Source organism: Neopsephotus bourkii, unplaced genomic scaffold (assembly GCF_033783945.1).
Source record: "Neopsephotus bourkii isolate Nb327-2 ecotype Australia unplaced genomic scaffold, CSIRO-AGI_Nbou_v1 NB_1476, whole genome shotgun sequence".
Classification (NCBI taxonomy): domain Eukaryota; kingdom Metazoa; phylum Chordata; class Aves; order Psittaciformes; family Psittacidae; genus Neopsephotus; species Neopsephotus bourkii.
Window position 1 is genome coordinate 1 of NW_026901952.1, and position 20,723 is coordinate 20,723.

General features: G+C 39.1%; 1 protein-coding gene across 4 annotated transcripts in view; it reads right to left on the bottom strand.

The window, feature by feature from the left end:
- Window positions 1-5,216: 5,216 nt before the first annotated feature.
- Window positions 5,217-20,723, bottom strand: part of MCC (MCC regulator of WNT signaling pathway) — a 185,770-nt gene continuing 170,263 nt past the window's right edge. For all 4 annotated transcript variants that reach the window (XM_061369136.1, XM_061369137.1, XM_061369141.1 and 1 more), the window contains 7 exons: window positions 19,406-19,552; window positions 18,996-19,085; window positions 18,183-18,331; window positions 16,035-16,175; window positions 14,780-14,880; window positions 12,067-12,250; window positions 5,217-5,505 (listed from right to left, as the gene is read on the bottom strand). In XM_061369136.1, coding sequence (XP_061225120.1) covers window positions 5,232-5,505; window positions 12,067-12,250; window positions 14,780-14,880; window positions 16,035-16,175; window positions 18,183-18,331; window positions 18,996-19,085; window positions 19,406-19,552 — 1,086 coding nt within the window. In that variant the 3' untranslated portion in view covers window positions 5,217-5,231. The remainder of the gene's footprint in view (window positions 5,506-12,066; window positions 12,251-14,779; window positions 14,881-16,034; window positions 16,176-18,182; window positions 18,332-18,995; window positions 19,086-19,405; window positions 19,553-20,723) is intronic.

Consider the following 20,723-nt stretch of genomic DNA (forward strand, 5'->3'; position numbering starts at 1 on the left):
AGAATCCAAACCGGAGCAAAGAAGTCATTCAGAACCTCAGCCTTCTCCAAATCCAGGGTAGCCAGTTCTCCTGAGAGCTTCCTGAGGGGGCCTACATTCTCCCTAGTCTGTTTTTTATTTGCTATATACCTGCAGAATCCCTTCCTGTTATACTTAACGTCTCTAGCCAAGTTTAATTCCAACTGGGCCTTAGCTTTCCTAACCTCGTCCCTAGCTTCCCAGACAACATCTCTGTACTCTTCCCAGGCCGCCTGTCCTTGCTTCAACTTTCTTTAAGCCTCTTTTTTCATTTGAATTTTCCTCAGCAGCTCCTCATCCATCCAAGGAGGTCTCCTGACCCTCCTGCTGCACTTCCTCCTAGTTGGGATGCAACACTCCTGAGCTTGTAGCAGGTGATCCTTGAAGACCAACCAAGAGTCTTGGGCCCCCCTGCCCTCTAGGGCTTTATCACATGGAACCTTACTAAGCAGGTTCCTGAAGAGGCCCAAGTCTGTTCTTTTAAAGTCCAAGGCAGTGAGCTTGCTGCACGCTCTTCTCACTGTCCTAAGGATCTCAAATTAGACCATCTCGGGATCACTGCATCCAAGGCTGCCCTGGAACATCACATTTCCAACAAGCCCTCCCCTGTTGGTGAGCACAAGGTCAAGCATGGCACCTCTCCTTGTCAGCTCCTTTATTACTTGCCGAAGGAAGTTGTCTTCCACACAATCGAGGAACCTCCTGGATTGCTTGTGTTGGGCCATACCATCCCTCCAAAAGATGTCAGGGTGGTTGAAGTCACCCATGAGAACGAGGGCCTGTGAGTGTGAGGCTTTTCCTATCTGTCTAGAGTGCTTCATCCGCAGGTTCTCCCTGATCAGGTGGTCTGTAACAGATCCCCACAGTAATCTCTCCCATTGCTGTTTTCCCTTTAACCCTGACCCACAAACTTTCCTCTAACTGGTCATCTGTCCCCAGACAGAGTTCCATACTCTCCAGCCTATCCCTAACATGAAGGGCAACTCCCCCTCCGCGCCTGCCAGGCCTGTCTTTTCTAAAGAGTCTGTAACCTTCCATTCCAACACTCCAGTCACAGGAGCCATCCCACCATGTTTCTGTGATGCCTATTATATCATAGCCCTGCAGACGTGCACACATCTCTAATTCCTTTTGTTTGTTCCCCATGCTATGGGCATTTGTATAGAGGCATTTGAGCCAAGCTCCAAATGAAGCCGGCTCATTGGCTGGAGCAGCTGGAATATCTCTGCATTGGTCCGAGCATTTATTATAGGCGCTGGCAACTGACTGGGTGTGTTGGGATGGAATGATGCCCCCCTCCCCCAACACATCTAGTTTAAAGCTTTCTTGACCAGTCTGGCAAGCCTCCTACCAAAGCTGCTGAGACCAGCTTCACTAGTCCCCACTAGACCTGGCCTACAAAGTTGGGTCCCATGTTCAAGACACCCAAACCCCTGACTATGACACCACCCTTTTAACCATTTATTAACCTGGCTAATCCTCCTAGCTTTTTTTAGGTCTTTTTTTTAGGTTTGTTTGTACTACATATCCTAGCTGAAAACAAATTTGAGGATCAATGCTTAACTCATTTGTTTATGAAGTCAGTAAGTTTTTGACATCATATATGAATTCACAAATTTGCACCGTGTCCCAGAAGACATAGTATGGACTCCAAAAGCACTCCACACGAGTTAGTTTCCTTGTACCAAGGCAATGGGACTTTGAAACAGAGAAGGAAAGACAAAGCAGGGCAGAAGTGGAAGAATCCTCAACCGCTGTCTTAAAGAGTGGAAAGGGAAAGAGCAGCAAGGGATAGAAAGGCTAAAGTTAAAAGCTGAGAATTCTGGTACAGATACATCCAATCTGTGAGGAGGGGTGGCAAAAGTCACATTTCACATGGGAAAATTTAAGTAGCTCAGATTAACTTTGAGAGTTAATTATTCCTTACACATGCAGTATCTTCTTCCATGAAAACACATTTTCTAAAGATAGTGTCTAAATTTCATTTCAGTGACAACATCAGCTTTGTATATTTACTATTCCTTTATTTTTTAATCCCATATCCCCCCCCCCCCCCCCAATTACTGGGTGCTGGTGAAATATTTGCAGTTTAACATATATGTTTCTTCAGAGTGTGGACCTGAAGTAGGATTTACAAAATGAAACCCCAAAGGAGGTTGCAAGTAGTCACTCTTCCAGTTTTTTGCAGAAGACTTACACAACCTGTTCAAATTCACAAGCTTCAAGCACTAAATCTACCAGTCAGGATTAATTAACTGAATATGGAGGAATATTTTGTATTTGCAGTCATACTGTAATTCTGAATTTGGGTGAAAACTTGATGACAATTATACAGCATCCCTGACTCAATATAATCAATAACACCACATAATTCTCAAAATTCAAATTGGTATTGGATGTGGTCATGTCAGAATAAACCAGCATTGACTCCTATGTGGCAAAAAATTCTAGAAGTCATGAAAAGGGGATTCTCAAAGGATCACAGTACACCAGGTGGAACATACCAGCCTTCAGAAGTAAAACAAGTATCAGAGCAGATAAATGCCATGCTCTAGTTAACTATATTTTACTACATACATCTATAAGAGCATGAAATGTTGTAACAAAGGTGGACAAGAGGATTCTTTTACATTTTCTGCAAGAAGTCTGTAGTCTCAAAGCACATTATGAGCAATATTATCACAACCTGTACACAGAAGAGGAAGAACTATCAGTGTAGAAAGCTAAGACTTATCTACATTACATACTTTGAAATGCAGGAAGGCTGAAAATGAAATGTTTTTTACACCCATCAGAACTAATCTCCTTCCTAACTGAGGCATGAGAACAACTGATCTCAAAGCAAGACCAATAAGTGATGACAAACCACAGACCAGAATGTATTTGGAAACATAATTAATTACTGCTTGAAGCAAAGATTTGCATTCTGTAGTAGTACTGGAGAAACACTACGTCTTACACTCTGGATAAAAAAATAAATAAAATAAATAAAAATAAATAAACAGGGCAACAAAGAACGATCCTCAAATCATCTTTTTATGTATAATTTTCATCAGTAATGAAAAATTAATGGTATAAAGGCATTTTCAGAATATTATCAGCATAACACATAGATACAAGAAGCAAAACAACTGATCTGGACATCAGTTTTTACTAGGAGTCATTAAATGAAACATGCTAAAAGATGCAGCAGAGATTCCAATACAAATACAAGTTTCAGGAAGACAGCAGCAGGTGTAAGACCCAGCAATGCAGAAAATCCTTGAGTAGCTTGATCAAGCTGTACCATCCTTGCTGGTTGATGAAAAGCCAAGACACTCAGAAAGCAAAGACATCCATGAGTTCTGCCCTTAGGTTCAGCTATGTTATAGCTTGTTGAACATGAGCAAGGTGTAATGCAGACCTAAGCAACAACCATAAATGCTAATAGGTAGCACATCCTCTTGGGACCGAAGCAAGCAGAGTGTTGCTGTGCCTTTTCTAATACTTTATGCATAGAAAAGGGTACGAATTTCCTATTTCTATAGCAGGAGAGCACTTACCAACAAAACTATCGCAAGTTTTGACAAACCTGAGTTTTCACTATGTCCCTTTTAGAAATGCAGGAACTTCCTGAAGTTGTGAATTCCAGAAAAGTTCAACACATTATAACAAATAACAACACTACCAGTTTTTCTGAACCAGAAAGGACTTAAGGTGACTTCAGCCACCTGTGTAAAATGCATGGAATAGCATTGTGCACAAACCAGTCAAGAAGAAAGATTTCTTCTAGGGACAGTTCCTACAGTGAAAACCCAATGTGCTAGGTCAAGTCAAAAGTTATGAGTGTAAAAAACAAGTTACAGGATCATTTAGTGAACAAAAGGATTACCAGAACTCAAAACTGTAGCAGAAATTATGATATGCAATTGTTGGTGTCCCTGCCAGGTCAGGGAATGCCAGAGCACTAATCGCAAAGGACAGTTCTGCAGTTTGCCTTTACCTATCAATTTAAAGATAGAATGGTGTATAAGAGATTTCACAGAAGATCTGGATGCAAAAGAGGAGATGCGTGATATCTGAAATATACATATAATTATCTATAAATATTTTCCAGTACAGCTTGAATGTGTCAACTCTGGGGAATATATTGCTGTTGGCCAAAATATATTCTAACAACTAAAACAACTTTAAATTTTCTGACTGGTAGCAGGCAATCTTTTTTCTTTGAACTGCAAGTATTGAATACATTATTGCAAAATTGTATTTGTCATCATGGAAAAAATAGTACCACTAGGAACAAAATAATCATTTCTAGACTTAGCCAGCAGCAGCACATCAGAATGAAAATCTATAGCTTTAGGAGCTTATAAAACTATTGGGATTTGCTGTTACACGTGATACCATCGCCTAACATGTATCTGCCATTAGCTGACTAAAACAGGAGCTGTCAATATGCAGAAATTAAACTCATTTAAACTGAACAAAACGCAGACAATTTCTAAATGCAGTCATGTGCTTGTATGAGGCTTGCTTGCCTTCGATATGCTCCCGTGTTTTAGTTCACCTCACTCAATACAGAAGCCAAATTTAAAATGACATGAGCTCTATACCTGGTCAACAAAGGTCAGTTCTTCTTGATAACCTCTTTAGAATTCTATGTATAAACCAGGCCTGAAGGACCAGTGTTTTCTCCAAAAACCTGTGTTACCGTGAATCACTACACACCATATTCTGCTCAGGCTCTGAACTAAGCTACAGATTGCAACACAGTGCCTAGCTCTGGACTTGTGACTGACCACTAGAGAGCATTAGGGATGATAGCTTCTGACAGACTGCCCTCCCATGACAACATTAAAAGGAGGTAAATTTGTTCTGCTTCAGTTCACAAATATTCAAGATGCACATCTGCAAGCTTGTAAGGAACTGTCTCTTGCGAAGTTCTGTATCATGCTTTTGGTTACCCTCAAGCAACTCAGCTGCCACATCTCTCAGGGAGAGCACCATTTGTCAAGCAGACCATTCCAAGTTCAGAGCCATGGATGAAGTCCTCACCTAATTCAAAACACACGTACTTTGTCAGTATTAGTGCACTGCTTCTCACTTTCTGACTACTGGGTGTTCAGCCCTGATTATTTGCTTTACTGAAGCTACCCTTTATTATCCAGTGATCACTATCAAAGCATCCACATGTGTGACTGAAAGTGTTTTGTAGTGGTTTTGTAGGGGCATTGTCAGAAGTGCAGTGAGCCAGCTGGATATAAGTAAAATACCTTCATTGCCATAAGTTCCTGCATCAAGACTGCATTTTCCAGGTCTAGCCTCTGGCTGTCTCCTCGAGGTTTAACATCATAACTAAGGGGATCAATGTGGATGCTTTCCAGCTCTAGCATTGTCAGTTTCACTGCTGCTCTGTCATTTTTCAGCTGCTGTATGTAATCCTTCAGTCGTTGCTCATCCTCCTTTGTAAATTCCATATCGCAACTGCTTGCAGTTGAGCTGGTAGTACTGGAAAGAGAAAGAATAGTATTTTAAGAGAGTTCAGAACAAAATCTGTATTTTTTTACCAACTTCAGCCCTACCCCCCATCCCAAGTAGTTCATCAACACATCTGAGTCTTACTTAAAAGTTCAGAGAAAGGACACACACACCACAAACTGGATTTTGCAATGCTCAGAAGATGCAGAAGGGTATGACAAATTCAGAAAATAAATTAATTCTTTAAGCTGCATGAGAAAATTTAATCATGTGACAATTCCCCTTCAAAGCTGAGTATTTAGTGACACATAACTGAAGTACTTTTCCTGGAATCATGTCTTCTGAAACTAGGTTTTTAATTAAAAAACTGAAAATAAATAGCTACTGAAGATTTCTTAGCAGTACCCTAGCACAGCAAACTTCTCTGCTGCTCAGACACTAAGTCTTCATCTTCTTTGGGAAGAAGCATCTGCTAAAAAAGAAAGAAGCAGGCCGGACTTCATTGATTTTTGCTGATAGCAATATACATTATCAGCTTAGGCATTTTTAACAGACACTTGCAGGAATCAACCAGAGCAGAATTACACTGGTAATTGCCAGGAGTACACTGACATTCTTTAAATTCATGTCAAGATGCATTCTTCAGTTCACGGACATTCTTTCAGGGCTGGAGGGCTTATAACTCCTAAGTTAGTAAAATTTTTAATAAGAAGTCATAATCAGATTTTGCAGAACTTCTTCTACCTACAAACAAATGACTGCCCACTAGTCTGTCCCACAAATTACACAGAGATCACACGAAGCGAGAAGTAATGCCTTAGAGAAAGGGTGGCTCAATGCTGCCTAGCCACTTACACACATGCCAGTGCTGCAGGGGGCCAAGACTGATACCGTCATAGCATTCCAGGGCTGAATACAATTGCAATAACACTAAAAAAAAATAAAATACCATGTTGTTTCTATAACCTCACTCAAAGCTGCCTGCTGTCTCCTGAGGTCCTGTAATCAGCTCTCGGGTGAGGGGTAAGTCATCCATTAACTGCTTGTCTGGAATTCTAGATGATCTCAGTTATCAGCAGGGGAATAAATCATTTTCTATGTCAAATTGCACTGCTGTCCAACGTTTTTGTAAGAATTAAAAAGCCCTACCTGCTACATGTTGTAGGAATCAGGATGAATGCTAAAATATATTATGCATGTGAAAAAGGGGAAACCTATCAAGACAGGCTTGATTTTTCTCTTTTCTTTTGGTTCTACTGCAGCTAAAGCTGAATTGATTTTTAAGTGCCTCTAATTGCCAATCTTCCCACAAATTCCAAGCACAGCCTTGGAGGAGATGGAGAATTGGCAGGTCTACAAACACTTTTCAAAATCCTTCCCTCATGAAATACCGCATTACAGTTCTTTACCACAGTTTTATCTATCAATTTCCCATTTTTTCCTTCCTCTTCTTAGGGGTAATAGGTGCCATATTTACCACAAGTGTAAACTGTCTTTGCTTTTGTCTTCTGCCATTACTGTCTGCAGTGAAGCTAAAAACACCCAGTACCTACACTACGTAAAACCCCTTCCAGACTGAAACAAATTTGTGTTCACAGAATGGTTTGGGTTGGCATACTTGGCTTTTCATTAGAGAATCTTGAAATAGTAAAGCAAGATCTACTGAGTCTAAAGCTGTCTTTCTGAAGTACACAGTGAGATAAAAATCGTACGGATAACAATATGAGAAATACTTAATTCTGTACCACAGTCACGTTGCAAGTTTCCTCAGCACCCAAAGCAATTGCACAGTTTTTCTGAATTAAATACAAAACAGCTGCTGTTGGAGGAAGAACAACTTTTAAAACCTACACAGGCTTCAAATCTTGGGGCACAAAAGAGCTCATCTCATTTAGCATCAAGATTTCACCCAGAAGATTGGAAGCAGTATGGGATGCAGAAAGCTGGGGTACAAAGCCCACTTTGGACTGTTGTAAAAATAAGACTGAGTGATGAGGGATGGAAACACACTGAACTCCCACAGAACAGCTCTGCCATCCACCAAAAGCCCCACCATACACTTCTCCATAATGCTAGTCCGTTGCTGCGCTATTTAAGGCCCACAGCTGGTGAGCATATGAACTTGAGTTTCAGATATTGTTCTCTCTTCTTAACAGCACTCAGGACAAAGGAAACCAGACTGACAGAATGCATATATAGCATAATGCATCCATCCAAAAACTACATGAAACTCTGGCAAAAGATGTGCAGTTTCTCATGTCTGAAGCATGTAAGTAAGGACAGAGAAAGGATCACCATTTCATCACATCTGGAGGGAACACAACAACAATCTGCTCATTCTCGTTGGTATTGTGTTCATAACAAGTAAGAGAAATGTTCTTCCCACTTGCTTCATCCCTCCAGTCTTTTATAATGATGCCATGCCTGCATGATGTCAATTTGCATATACAGCCTGTGGAAAATATGTAAATCAATATAGCATAATGTGCAGTTTTATTTGCTGGCATGTGTGTGTGTGTTCACATGCACATGTGTGTATATGAAACTCAGCAGATGGATAAAGTGAGGCTTCGAACAGTGCCTATGTGTGAGTAACTTCAGTACATTACAAAATTTTGTCCATAAAATTCTATAAGCTTCAGTTCATCTGTTAAAAATCAAACCAATAAATAAATCTGCAGTTCAGCAATTGTGCAGACTACAAAAGTTGACAGAACTATTAATGCTGTCAGAACAAAATCCACAAAACTTGCTTGACTGTCTGCATGCAACCATACACTGCAAAGAATGTGTTTGATACAGAGTATATACAGGCCACCATCTTCTAGGTGAATGCTGTGGCTTGACATATGAAAGAGCACAAAGCCAAAAGATAGTAACTTCCTGAGAAACTGAAAAATATGCCAACCAGCCAAAAGACAAACAACAGTATATTTGGCTAAAGTTAGAACCTTTGGTGAAACTACTCTGCTTCCTTCTGAGAATAATTAGGTCCAGCAATGAAGTCCTAAGTAACAGAAATATCACAACAGGTATCTTAAAATAACTTATTGGCACACTTCAGCCAAGATAATCTTGTCTGTCAGCTACTTATCTGAAATCTGAAGTAATTCTGATGAGAGATACAGTCCTACATTTGGCTGAGTTCTGATATTCTGTGACACTGTGTGATATTGAAAAGAATTTCCTTTAGCATGTAAGAGACCAGATCTTTTCCCACATGAATCTAGATGTAAAGTTGGGCTTACTAGCACTGCAGGGAATAAAATCCACTGTTTTCGACTGGTACTAACACCAGAGTCTTTCTGTTTCCTTCTTTTTAAGGTACAGTCAAACCTTGTTGGCAGTGTTTGTTAGCTTCTGTCCATTAAAATAATTATGACTCCCAACTACACTGTAGACCTACTCTATTTTCCAAAAATGAATTGGTAACATTGTGGTGCTGCCAACTAAATAATCTGAGATGCTTGCTATTATTTTTATCCACTTCAGCAGAGCATCTGTGATGCTCTTTCGTTGCATTTCATTCATTTACATTTGAGTTGCTCCCTTTTCCTTTCCTAACCACTTGTAACTAGCAGCTCACTAAGTATTTATTTTCAGTAACACATTCAGCAATTTGACAGCCAGAATCTCATCTGAAATGCCAAAGCTAAAAATGGGTCAACAATTGCATTGTAAGTTCCAATTCTACAGGATTCTGAACAGCGAGTAGAATTACTCACTTGTCACAAGTCTCAGCCAAGAAGAGTTTTCATCATGCCACCACCTCTTTGCTCAGTTAGTTTCAAAGGGAAAAACAGGCAACTAAAAGCATGCAACACTGGAGCAGCCATGGCAAAAGATCAGTCTTGCAGGTATGGAGTATGTTTGAACCATGTAATGTAAAAACGTTTTAGTTTCAATGTAGTGGTCCCCAAATGGAGGTTCACACAGCGCTCACTAGTGATGCAGGCTTGCTCTACTCACCAGTTTTATAGACATTAAGCCCGCAGGAATAGAATCACAGAATCATAGAATCAACTATATTGGAAAAAACTTTTAAGATCATCAAGTCCAACCATTAAATAGCTAGAAATCTGCAGTCTCCTGTTTCTGCTTGGATTGCTATTGCAATGCAATATGAATGGAAATGGAAATTGTCAACATCAAAGAATCAAAGAGAGCTATAGGTCTGCAGCAAGGGGATGTGTGTCAGAGCAGCAGGAAGCCAAGTGGCAACGGACCACACAGGAATGGGGTGAGAGAGAGCTGACAACATAGGCAGGGTAATGACAAAAAACAGGAGTAGGGCCCTGGAGAGAAAAAAAAGGGATCCAGAATGATAGGGAGAGCGGAATTATAGGCAAAATCATCAATTTTTTAAACCCAAGATATAACATTTACTGATATAAATAAAGTGTGTGCCTTTTAAACCAACATAGATTTTCTATCTATGGGTTGTCAACAGTCTCATGTGTCTCTAAACTGAAGAGGGTATGCCTCTGTTGTGAGACAGGGTCCACAGGAAGGAGAAATCTGAAAACACCACGTTATCACTTAACACAACAGAACAGAAGAGTCATGGAGAAGCTAAAATTAAAATAATATTTTTACTGACATGTATGTTTAGACAAATTATACTGGTTGTGGGTGAAATGGAGAGGGATGACAATATCTAAATGATGATCAGATCGAGTTGCCCATATGACAAGTTCCTGACTTGCTGTGTGCCCTTTGGGTGACTGAGTACTTTTCTCTCTCATGTTCTGTATCTATCAAAGCAGGTAACAGTAGTTACCTTATTCACTATAGTATCTTGCTCTCCATCAGAAAAAAAAAATAAAAATCCTACAATGATAATGACTTTTATCTAAAATCTTGCACACAGAAGAATTTACATTTGCATTTTTACATTTCATGACACAGTGTACACTGATGAAATTTAAAATGCTATGCTATTTTAATCATATTCTATTGAAACTTTATATACTCAGTCAACATGTTATGTGCACATGTACACATAGTGCCAGCTGAACACAAAATGTTCAAGGTAAACAATGAGCACGAGGGATGATTTTCTTCCTCAAACACATACACATCCATTCCTTACCCTTCCCCTCTAAAAACCAAAAGTGTGTTCAACAGTGCAAGGACTGTAAAGACTATATTCTTATAAAGACTTTCATTGAAAGGCTAAGAGAACAGACAATAAAAGGGGAATCATTTCCTCCCTCCATTTTCCCCCATCAATACTGGAAACTAGCTAAACTTCCATAAAAAAAGATGCTTTAACTACATACTAGATATCTCACAAAGAAGAAAATTACCAAGGTGTAGTTATAAAAAAAGAAAAGTACCCTTTCAAATAACAGCATGGAAAAGTAGCTCAGCCTAGGTAGAAGTATTGGTTTTTGTGGTCGCAACCTGTTCACATGCAGGTGTAGATAATGGCGTAAGAGAATGCAAACCGAGGTGAGGCAAGTCAAGAATTTGAAACAGCTTTGTACTTTTGAATGACCAACATGTTACTATGTGCAGATGCTGCCACGTTAATTTCTATGTAAAAATATAGCTTTCTTGCACTGAAAACGCATCACAAAATTCTTAGAATAAAACCTAAAAATTTACCTCACATTTGGACCCTGTTGCCTCATGTTATCTTTTTGCTCACTTTTCAGCTTTTCCATGCTAGTCATATGTCAGGAGATAGCACCGTTCAGAGAAGGCATCAGCAAGAAGAAATTATATGGTATTAAAATAAACTTCTAAAGTGTGAAAAATGACAGCATTTGAATAAGGAACGGGCTCAGAAACTGAATTAAAATTCAATTTTAGAGTGAATCTGTGGAACCAAAATATCTTTTAAAAAGAAAAATTATCATCTATTTTTATCCAGGATGCTTGCCAAAATAATATCCATACACAAGCACAAGCGCACATATTCACTGCACAGAGCACAATTATACCGCAGGCAGGCAACGACTCAAAATGAAGCTGCTAGCAGATGCATTTGAACTGGAACTCTTCTGCAACAGTAGCTCATTTAAGTTTCATTATTTTACAGGTCTTCAGAAAAACTGTAATATCTATCCTTTCCTGGAAGAATCCACTCTGTCTGTGATGAAGTTCATTTGCCACTCCACATGTGGAAGAACAGAATGGGCAGCTTGGAACAGGAGCAAAGCAGAATGAGAAGGGAGAGCAAATAGTTTAAAACACAATGACTGGATTTGCAACATTTATAAAAAATTCTTGAGTACTCCAAAATGCTCATGAAAGCATATTTCTGATGTGTGGTTCTCAGCATGTCTGTGCTGTATGCATGTAACAGATATGAAGTACATAACTTGAACTGAATAAAATTGCAAGAAAGTCACTGAAGTGGAACAAATATAATGGATTTGCCCTTTATGAGGAAGATGAAAATTCAGAATCACTCCTTTGCAACAGATTTACACAGGACTCTTCTTGGCTGGAGTTGCTCGAAGTCTAAAGCCAATCAGACCACTGACATATGGTGACTTACAAATCAAAACAAGCCAGTGGACTGAGGAGAAGGAGGTAGTTCAGAAAACTTGAGGATCAGGAGAGCAGATGAGTTGCAGTTACCTTGTGTGGCTGTTGGATGACAGGCTCTCCCAGGGCTGTATGCTACAGCTGGTGATTGCATAGGCTCCCCCGCAGCTCCCATCTAGTTTCATCAGCAAGGCTTTTGCTGCGTTCTCAGCTGTCTTCCGGCAGTCATGAGCTCTCTTAAGCATTTGAGTGATGTTTTCATCACCTGCCTGGTCCCCTGGTTTTCAAGCAAACAATCTGTTTCAGAACTTTCAGGAGGGTGATAGAAATTAAGGCAAGAGAAGAGATGCTTCTGCATGCTCTCAGTTTATACCAAGAAGATGACAATAAATTACCAATCTGTGATGTAAAAACAACTTTACTTCTGTGTGAGCGTCAGTGGTAACTGATGCCTGAATAATGCATCTCCCTCCCAGCCACAAGCTCCAGACACTTGCTGCTCTGGGTACATGTCATAAGTAATGTTTTATCTTAGCTAGTTTGTCTGTTTGCAAGGGTGTGCATTAGGATTAGGTTAGGATTGTCAAAATAATTCACTGTAAAAACATTTAGCCTAAATTACAACTTTTACTCCAATCAGTCCAGTGCTGTTTGACAGCGCAGTCATTTCCAGTGCTTTTTCTCAACCACCTTCAACTCAAGCCTAATGGTTTGCCAGAACACCTTCTTATAGGTTGCCTTTCCAGCTGAGGAATTGCATTACATCTTAGAAGCAGCCTTTCAGAGTTTACCATCATGAATCCTAAACTCAGAGAAAACTAGAACTGGTGTTTCTTAATTTGCTAATAATTTCTAGTGTTTATACAGCATTGTGCAGCTGGTAAGCCATCTCTTTAGCAGAGGCAGGACATAAACCACCACTGTCACCATACTTACTTACAATCTTAACTCCAGCAGAGTCATTAAGACACCTTAGTGGCTACACAGAAATTCTGAACAAATCTACAGTTTATTCATAGTTTACCAAATTCAATGCAAATATGTCAGAAAGTATTAATAAACTCTCCCACCCCTGGTCTGCTCTATGTCACATTTTAATTTTATCCTCCTTCGAGTCAAAGACCAATTACTCAAACTTCATACTTGCTAATTGAAGTGCGATGCACTAGAAAATAACATGAAAAAAATGAAGGGAGAATTTTCTGTTAAGAGCAGCTGCATGTGCTTAGCTCTAAGTGATGCAGAAGCAACTCCCATGAATTTTCCGCTCACAGATGTTGATAAAACTTGGCTGATCTTCAAACAAGAAAATCTGCTATCTCGGCATTTTAACCAAATTTAATGGTGAAGTAAAGGCATATAAACCAAACAACTTCCTGCAAGTTGCATCATGTAATGGTAAATGGTCACTATTTCCACTACAGGGCTGTAACTCTTAATACCATAACTAGGAGCTGTAGACAGACATCTGATAAAAACTAAATGACACATTTTTTCATAAAATGCATGTGACATGAAACAATAGTCAAACGTGAAGTACTTCTCTCTCCTAAGATTTCTTTCTGTCACTTGTGTGAATAGAAAATCTAAGACCAAATTCACTTTCGCTGGCCACTTATCTCTGCCAGCGGGGAACGCTCCCTAGTACACTCTGGAATGGAAAGACCAGAGTCTGCAAAAAAGGTGGATGAAAATGTCAGACATCCACTCTAATGTTTACTGCATGGAACACACACTGAACAGGCCAAGACATGTACACAAGGACCTGCTTCTAACACTGGCAGAGATGCAAAATAAGGGACATGGTCAGCAGTACAGCAACTGTGGGCTGAGTGCATCTAGGCATCTGAAACAAGAGACTGACCACATCAAGCCAGACGGTCACTCTGTCTCTAAGAGCTTTCTGTTTACACTTCACTGATTTCTGAGAAGCTAGTGCTGTAATAACTGTCTCAGCCAGGCAATTACTACACCTCAGCATAGCATGAAGAGCTATTCTTCTCTCTCAGAAGTTCTTCCCCTCTTTCTACTTGAAGATTACGATTGCTACCTTCCCCTACTGGTAAAAGGAATGGGGCTATAAAACCCAGATTAACATTCATTGTGTAAACACTGCTTTCTATTTGAAAACCATAGCCAGCAGCTGTACCTGCAATAGTGGCTCATTCCGTTACTTTGTAAGCAGTATACAAAAAAACCACCACCACCTATCCGCAAGATTAACTACCCACAAAGTAAGAAGAAATCCAGAATTTACAGGCTAACACCCCTGAAAACACAGTAAAACATTAGATAGAGTGTTTTAAAATTTCAGAGAAAAAGCAAAATGTGGACTGAAAAACTAGAGCCATTTTTTTGGACACTACTCAGTGCTGCCTTTATATTGTCTTATCCCAGTTTTTCATAGACTATATGCAGCTTCTAGGAGGTAAATGTTTCTGGTTCAAACAGTATGTGTCCTTGCAGTTAACACAGCTGTATGGCCCTAAGATACACATGCTCATGAGTATTGTTTAATAATTCCACTCTCTTCAGCTGCATGCCTGTAGGTGAATAACCTTTGCCAGAATAGATATCCCTTTGTGATAACATAGGTAGGTGAATTTACACTGCTGGCGAAATTTATGACTCAATTCCAGTCTCCTTTTCCCCTATTTTTTTTTGGTGTGTTAAATTATTTAGTTATTTAAAATAAAGAAAAGACTGCAAAGCATTGTTAAGTGATGGGTCATGAGCTGATTCACTGTTATAACTAAGTCAAATGGTAACTGACATGAAAAAGAAAAGTGATTCATTAACATCTTACCAACAGAGCCAACACCTGCAGCTCTGAACTGCCCAAGAATGAGACTCTGCTCACTTTCTGCCAGTGCCAACAGCAGCTCATATGCTTCTATGCACTGTTCACTGAAAGAGAAAATAAACCACAGAAATCTCAAAAAATGTATGTACTATTTAGAGGGGAAGAATACCTGCAACAGAAGTAGCTGCATGATTCCCTATGTCTAGGAGCAGGAATATTAAATGACATAACATGCACAGCTTCTATCACAAACATCCAACATTCTGTCTTTCCTTCTGATGGTCCCAGATTGGTCTCCAGTAATATAACAAGTTGAAAATGGAAGAGAATGACCTGATGTGAAGTAAGCTCCAGAAGTATGCTTTGAACAGTCAGCAATACGAACGGTAGTTGACACAATCCCTTTGAGAAACTTTGTTCAGGCCTTCTTACTATACAAAATAGAGTATTTTAAACTCTGCTAATATACTATGCAAAGTATGCTAAGAAGACAAGAAAATACTTCTTGCTCTGTCCTAGCTGTAAGCTTTTCTTCCTTACAACACAACAGCTTCTCAATACAGTTGTGAGTCACTCATTCCTGCTGCATTCCAATAGTTTTGAAAATATATACATTAATATGTCTATTTGCAATTTACATTTCCTTGTAATTTGCTCAAGGCTGATAGTAACAGAGTACATTCTTTAAAAGGCCCAAAATTTGTCTTAAGACCAGAACTGCCTGCTTAAAATTAGTTGCAGTTAGAGGAGTTAAATGACACCACCTTTTACAAACAGTTTAGAGCAAATTTAGATACACATAACCAAATACCAACCAATTCATCCATGATGTAATTAATATAAAGTCACTCTGAATTATGAGGAGTACAATAATACTCCTTGATCTACTCTCTAGTGAAAGGTGTCAGCATAATACAGAAAATAAGTATCTTACGACTGGATGCGGCAGAAACAGTTTTAACCTACACACAACCCCTAATTCAAATGCTAATTCAGTATTTAAAAATAAAAAGATAAATCTGTACATGTCTGTTAGATTGAGTTGACTACTGCTGGTAAACCAGGGCTGAAACACACTTGTACCAGTCATTTCAGTTTGGTAGTTTTTCATGCCCCCTCAAGGGGGCATTTTATCAAATAGGAAACAAACATAAACAGTGTTATCATGGCACACCAACCATTTCACTCTCAAAGACTTCTATCAAATATCATCACTCCCTCTTTTTCTCTCTGAAACACCCTCTGCGTAGGTACACACCTGTACTGCAATGCAAGCCTGAGGGCTGTGGCATTGGACTCGTACTTCCCAACAAGCATGCTCATCCTTTCAGCATTGCTCTTGCACTCTTCCAGTGTTATTGTCAACAAGTCATTCTGGGATTTCAAGTGCTCAATGCGGCTGCAGAAAAGGAAATAATTTGTAACCTTCAAAACTAGCTTGCAGACACTCCTGAAAACTTGAGAACAATCATAATTTGAAACAACAAATACCATCTGGTCTATGCAAGGTTTTTAATGAAGCTGCCAAAATCTGTAAATTCTGCATTCCCTATCAAGAACCAACAGGATAGTTAATTTCTCTTAGGACAGCCTCTTCTCCTCTCCTCCCCTCCCCATAAAATGTAATTATAACCCTGTACAACAGCAGGAAGCAGAAAGCTTGTACCCTTATTTTGTAGCCACAAGACAGCATAGGCCAGTTTCATAATAACCTTTTGCTTAATTTTTCTTCCTCCATTCCTCACTTCCTGCTGCCACATTTGGTTCTTGTTTTAAATGGTGTATTCATTAGTGCAATGTGCGGGTGTGTGTAAGGATCATGCAGCTGCATAAATTCCCCCTTTCTTTGAAACATCCTGAACAACCATTTCACTTCAAGTCATATTCTGGTTGTGATTAGAGAGGTAACTTCCAAAACACAAGAAGGCAATGAAATCTCCAAAAGTTCTGGCAAAAGTCAAACAGAAACTCAGATCAGAAATTAACTGCAATATTCTTCTCACTGAGGTTAACTCTGAACCTGAAAATGAGGCTTCAGAATATCAGTATTACTGTTTATTCTCACTGCTAACAACTGCACTATATGTCAATGTACTACGCCTAATAGCTAAAGTTGGACATACACTGAAAACAGACAGGCAAATGATTTCAAAATCTGGACAGGCACCTAATGAAGAAAGTGCCATCCAGAATTCTAAAATCACTGACTTCTTAACAAACACAAGAAGAGCTAGTATATCTTTTATTCAGTGACCAGAATAAAGCCCTGACTTTCCTAGCTGCTAGAATCATAGAATCATAGAATGGTTTGGGTTGGAGAACTTAAGATCATCTAGTTCCAACCCCCCTGCCATGGGCAGGGACACCTTGCAGTAAACCATTTCACCCAAGACTCCTTCCAACCTGGCCTTGAACAATGCAGGGATGGTGCATTCACCACTTCTTTGGGCAATCCATTCCATCTCCTCACCATCCTCACAGTGAAGAACTTCTTCTTTATATCTAACCTGAACTTCTCCTGTTTAAAGTTTTAAGCCGTAACCCCTTGTCCTATCACTACAGTGCCTAATGAAGAGTCTCAGAAGCTTCACATACTGTATCTTTTTTGACACTTCCTGTACGGATACGTTGTCAAAGCACAATTGTGCATTGAACAAAAAAAGTAAGCAGATCAAAAAAAGAAGAAAAAAAAAGGGGTTAAATTTTGCAGCACTACAAAAACATGAGCTACAGATAAAAGATTGTACTGATTAGACTGAATATGAGATAGCTGTGGGGAAGAGCGACCTTGGCAGGAAACATGCTGAGACATGATTCTCCCATTCCTCATCCACAGTTTTTATCTGCCAAAAAAGGACATGAAACATGGATTTTGATAGAGTTTAGTGCAGTATTTTAATTGCAATCAGAAACATGTAATTTTTCTTCTGCAGACAGAAGTCTATTTACTGGTATATATGCCACACCACCATACATCAGTATATTCACTGATAAAGTTAATGCTATAATTCTGTTTCTTCAGGACAAAATGAAGCAAACTAATTCCAGAATGATGGAGAATAAGTTATGGGAATCTTTATTTTTTGCAGTGATGTGCCCTATGAAAAAAGATGCCATGTCTAATTGGTCAGCAGACACTACAGTGCATTGTCACAGGTGAAGGCGTCATGCTGATCCAGCAATGCGTGACCAAACTGTCATACTAATAGAAAGAATCCTTAGTATATGATTCAATCTTCATCAATTACATTCTGTTGTATCTGAACTACATTCCACTGCAGATGCCATAGTTGAGCTGGGACTGAACCAAGAAAAGGATAAAAAACCTGTTTGTTGTTTGTTGGTTTTGGTTTTGTTTTTTTAACAGCAGACAACACATTTGAGGCTGTGTAACTTTTCACCTTACCTATTTAATCTTTCTGTCTCCACTTCAAACTCTCGGATTTTACTCTCAGAGATAGCAGATCCATGTGAATAAAGAGTCTGAAATATTTCCTGGATGTTTGAGCAGTCTTGGAGGGAATGTGCCAAATGTTCAGCCACAGTACTAGACACCTGCACATGGCAATTAATACATTATTGTGAGTAGGTAACAACTGGATTCCTCTAACAGTAGTCTGCATTGAGAGCTGTATTTGCTTGCACACACTAACTTCAAGGCATTCATTATTCAGCTTTTATCATGAATTTTAAAGTTAATAAAATATTTAAAAGTTTCCACTTCAAGAAGCTATTTTGATTTAAAATTCTACTAACCAAAGGGTGAAGCCCACTGTTTCATCATGTACTTAGAAAGCCTAATACACAAGTTATTTATTTTCTTGAAAACTTAGCAAAAGGCAAGAACTAAGCTCTTCAGTGAAACAAATATTAACACATAGTAACAACAGCATTATGGATGGACACTGGCATCACAAAGCAGAACGTGGTTCTCTGTTGACTGGAAATTGTGAAATGCAATTGAGCAGTTTTTCCTTGAAGAATAATATTTTGGAGGAACTGACTCCAATATTATCCTCTTGAGGTCACTCAGAGAATGATTTCTAGCCATCAGTTATGAGAAAATGAGATCTTAATAGTGGGTGAAATATTCTCTGTTGAAATATTTTTCCCAAAATAACTTTAAAAGTATTTGCAGTTAGCAAGAAAACAATGCTTTTAATTGAATACAAGTAATTTTCAGAAGGTATCATGCATGTACATAATTATTAGTCCTTACCCCTATGCTGCTGATTTCTGATCCTAAGACAGGCCTATCAGATGATGAAGACTCTGATCTTGTCTTTGACAACTTCACTCTTTCAGCAATCTGGAAGTCAGAATGCTGCACAGGTTACAAACTCAGTAAAGATTACATAAAATGCATTTGTTCACTAGCTACACTTGCAAACCTGGAATAAACTTAAGTACAACATAGGTGTAAAATTGACACCTGTGCTGTAACAGAGAATTACAATAATTAGCGCTTAAATCCTTTATGCAACTGAAGTTTATGGGCCTGCTTAGGATACCAGAAACTCTGGAGATTACAGGTGTCTCCTAGTTCATCACACACTTGTACAGCAGCTTTGCAAAAGCTGTGCTTTTCCCCAGTAATCACAAGTACTGCTGCAACACACAATAGCTCACCTTGGCTATGGGAATGTCATTGCTACTGCTGCTTGTGCTCAGCTCTCCCGTGCTGGGGTTAATGGGTCGACTGGCAGAAGTGAGGCGACTTGGGCTGGATGGGCCTGTGGCCTGTACGCTTTGTAAACGTGTTTGCAGCTCCCGAACCTACAGCAAAACATAACATTATGTTTTTTTCACTTTTATGTTTTAAATAGTTTGAAGATTTTCTCATTGTTTAGCCAAGCCTAATTGCTTCTGGCTTGAGCACTGAGGTATTTTGTCCTGTGGTGGCTGCAAAGTTTTCATGTGGGAAGCAGATGAATGGACGTTGTTTTAAAAATTCATTGTCAGTTATTTTAAACTATCTGCAACGTGGAAACATGCAAATGTAATACTGTGGAGTAATTACACAAAGTTTCAGCTTGTTTTATATCACCCCATCACTGCAGTTGTACTACATGTACAGAAATTACTCTCTCGAAGGTGAAGCTAATGCTCCAGCCTACGATTACGATATCCAAACAAATCAAATTAAGATCCTGTTGTTAATAGAAAGCTCCAGTGTTTAAAACACTCCTGACATAAATATATCAGATGATGACTTTGTCATAAAGGTCAAAGAAATTAAAATATTAATTGTGCTTTCAAACCTACAGTTGAGTAAAACTACCAAACATTGAGTAATGTACAGACACGAAAACTCCAGCAAATTACCCAACTGTCTGCAGAACTGCTCTGTAAACATACAGTGCAAACACTGCACAGTCCTCAAAACCCACTGGATACTTGTAGCGTTGACACCAAAAGATTTTAAGGATTAAGGGTAAAAAAAATCTGCAGGATCCAAACTATACCTGAGCTAAAGATTACAATATTTACCCTGGAACAGACAAAGAAGAAATGGTCTGCCTAAGAGAAAACAATTATGCCACAAGGTAAAGTGACAGAGCTCATTTTTCTCACAGAATCTCAACGAAGAGTGTGAGATGAGAGGGAGAAAGCCACCTGAAGAGGAAACTTCCCCGAATATGGAGTGTTTAATACTCAAGTTTCTGCGCAGATTTTGTTGTAACAGTCCATCTGCAAGATGGAACTGGTGAAATTTTACCAAAGGTCCAGTGCAATGAGGCATTGTTTAAAAGCAAACAAACAGGAAAACCCACTAGAGATGTGTTCTCCATAAAAATCAAACCCCTGCCTCAAAATCTGACTTAAAAATTGCTAAAATATTATTCCATGCCCACAATCTAATTCTGGAAGATTTCAGTCCAAAAGCAAGTAACAATCCAAATTTAAGGCAATCAGAGTATTAAAGTCACTTAAAATGCTAAACATT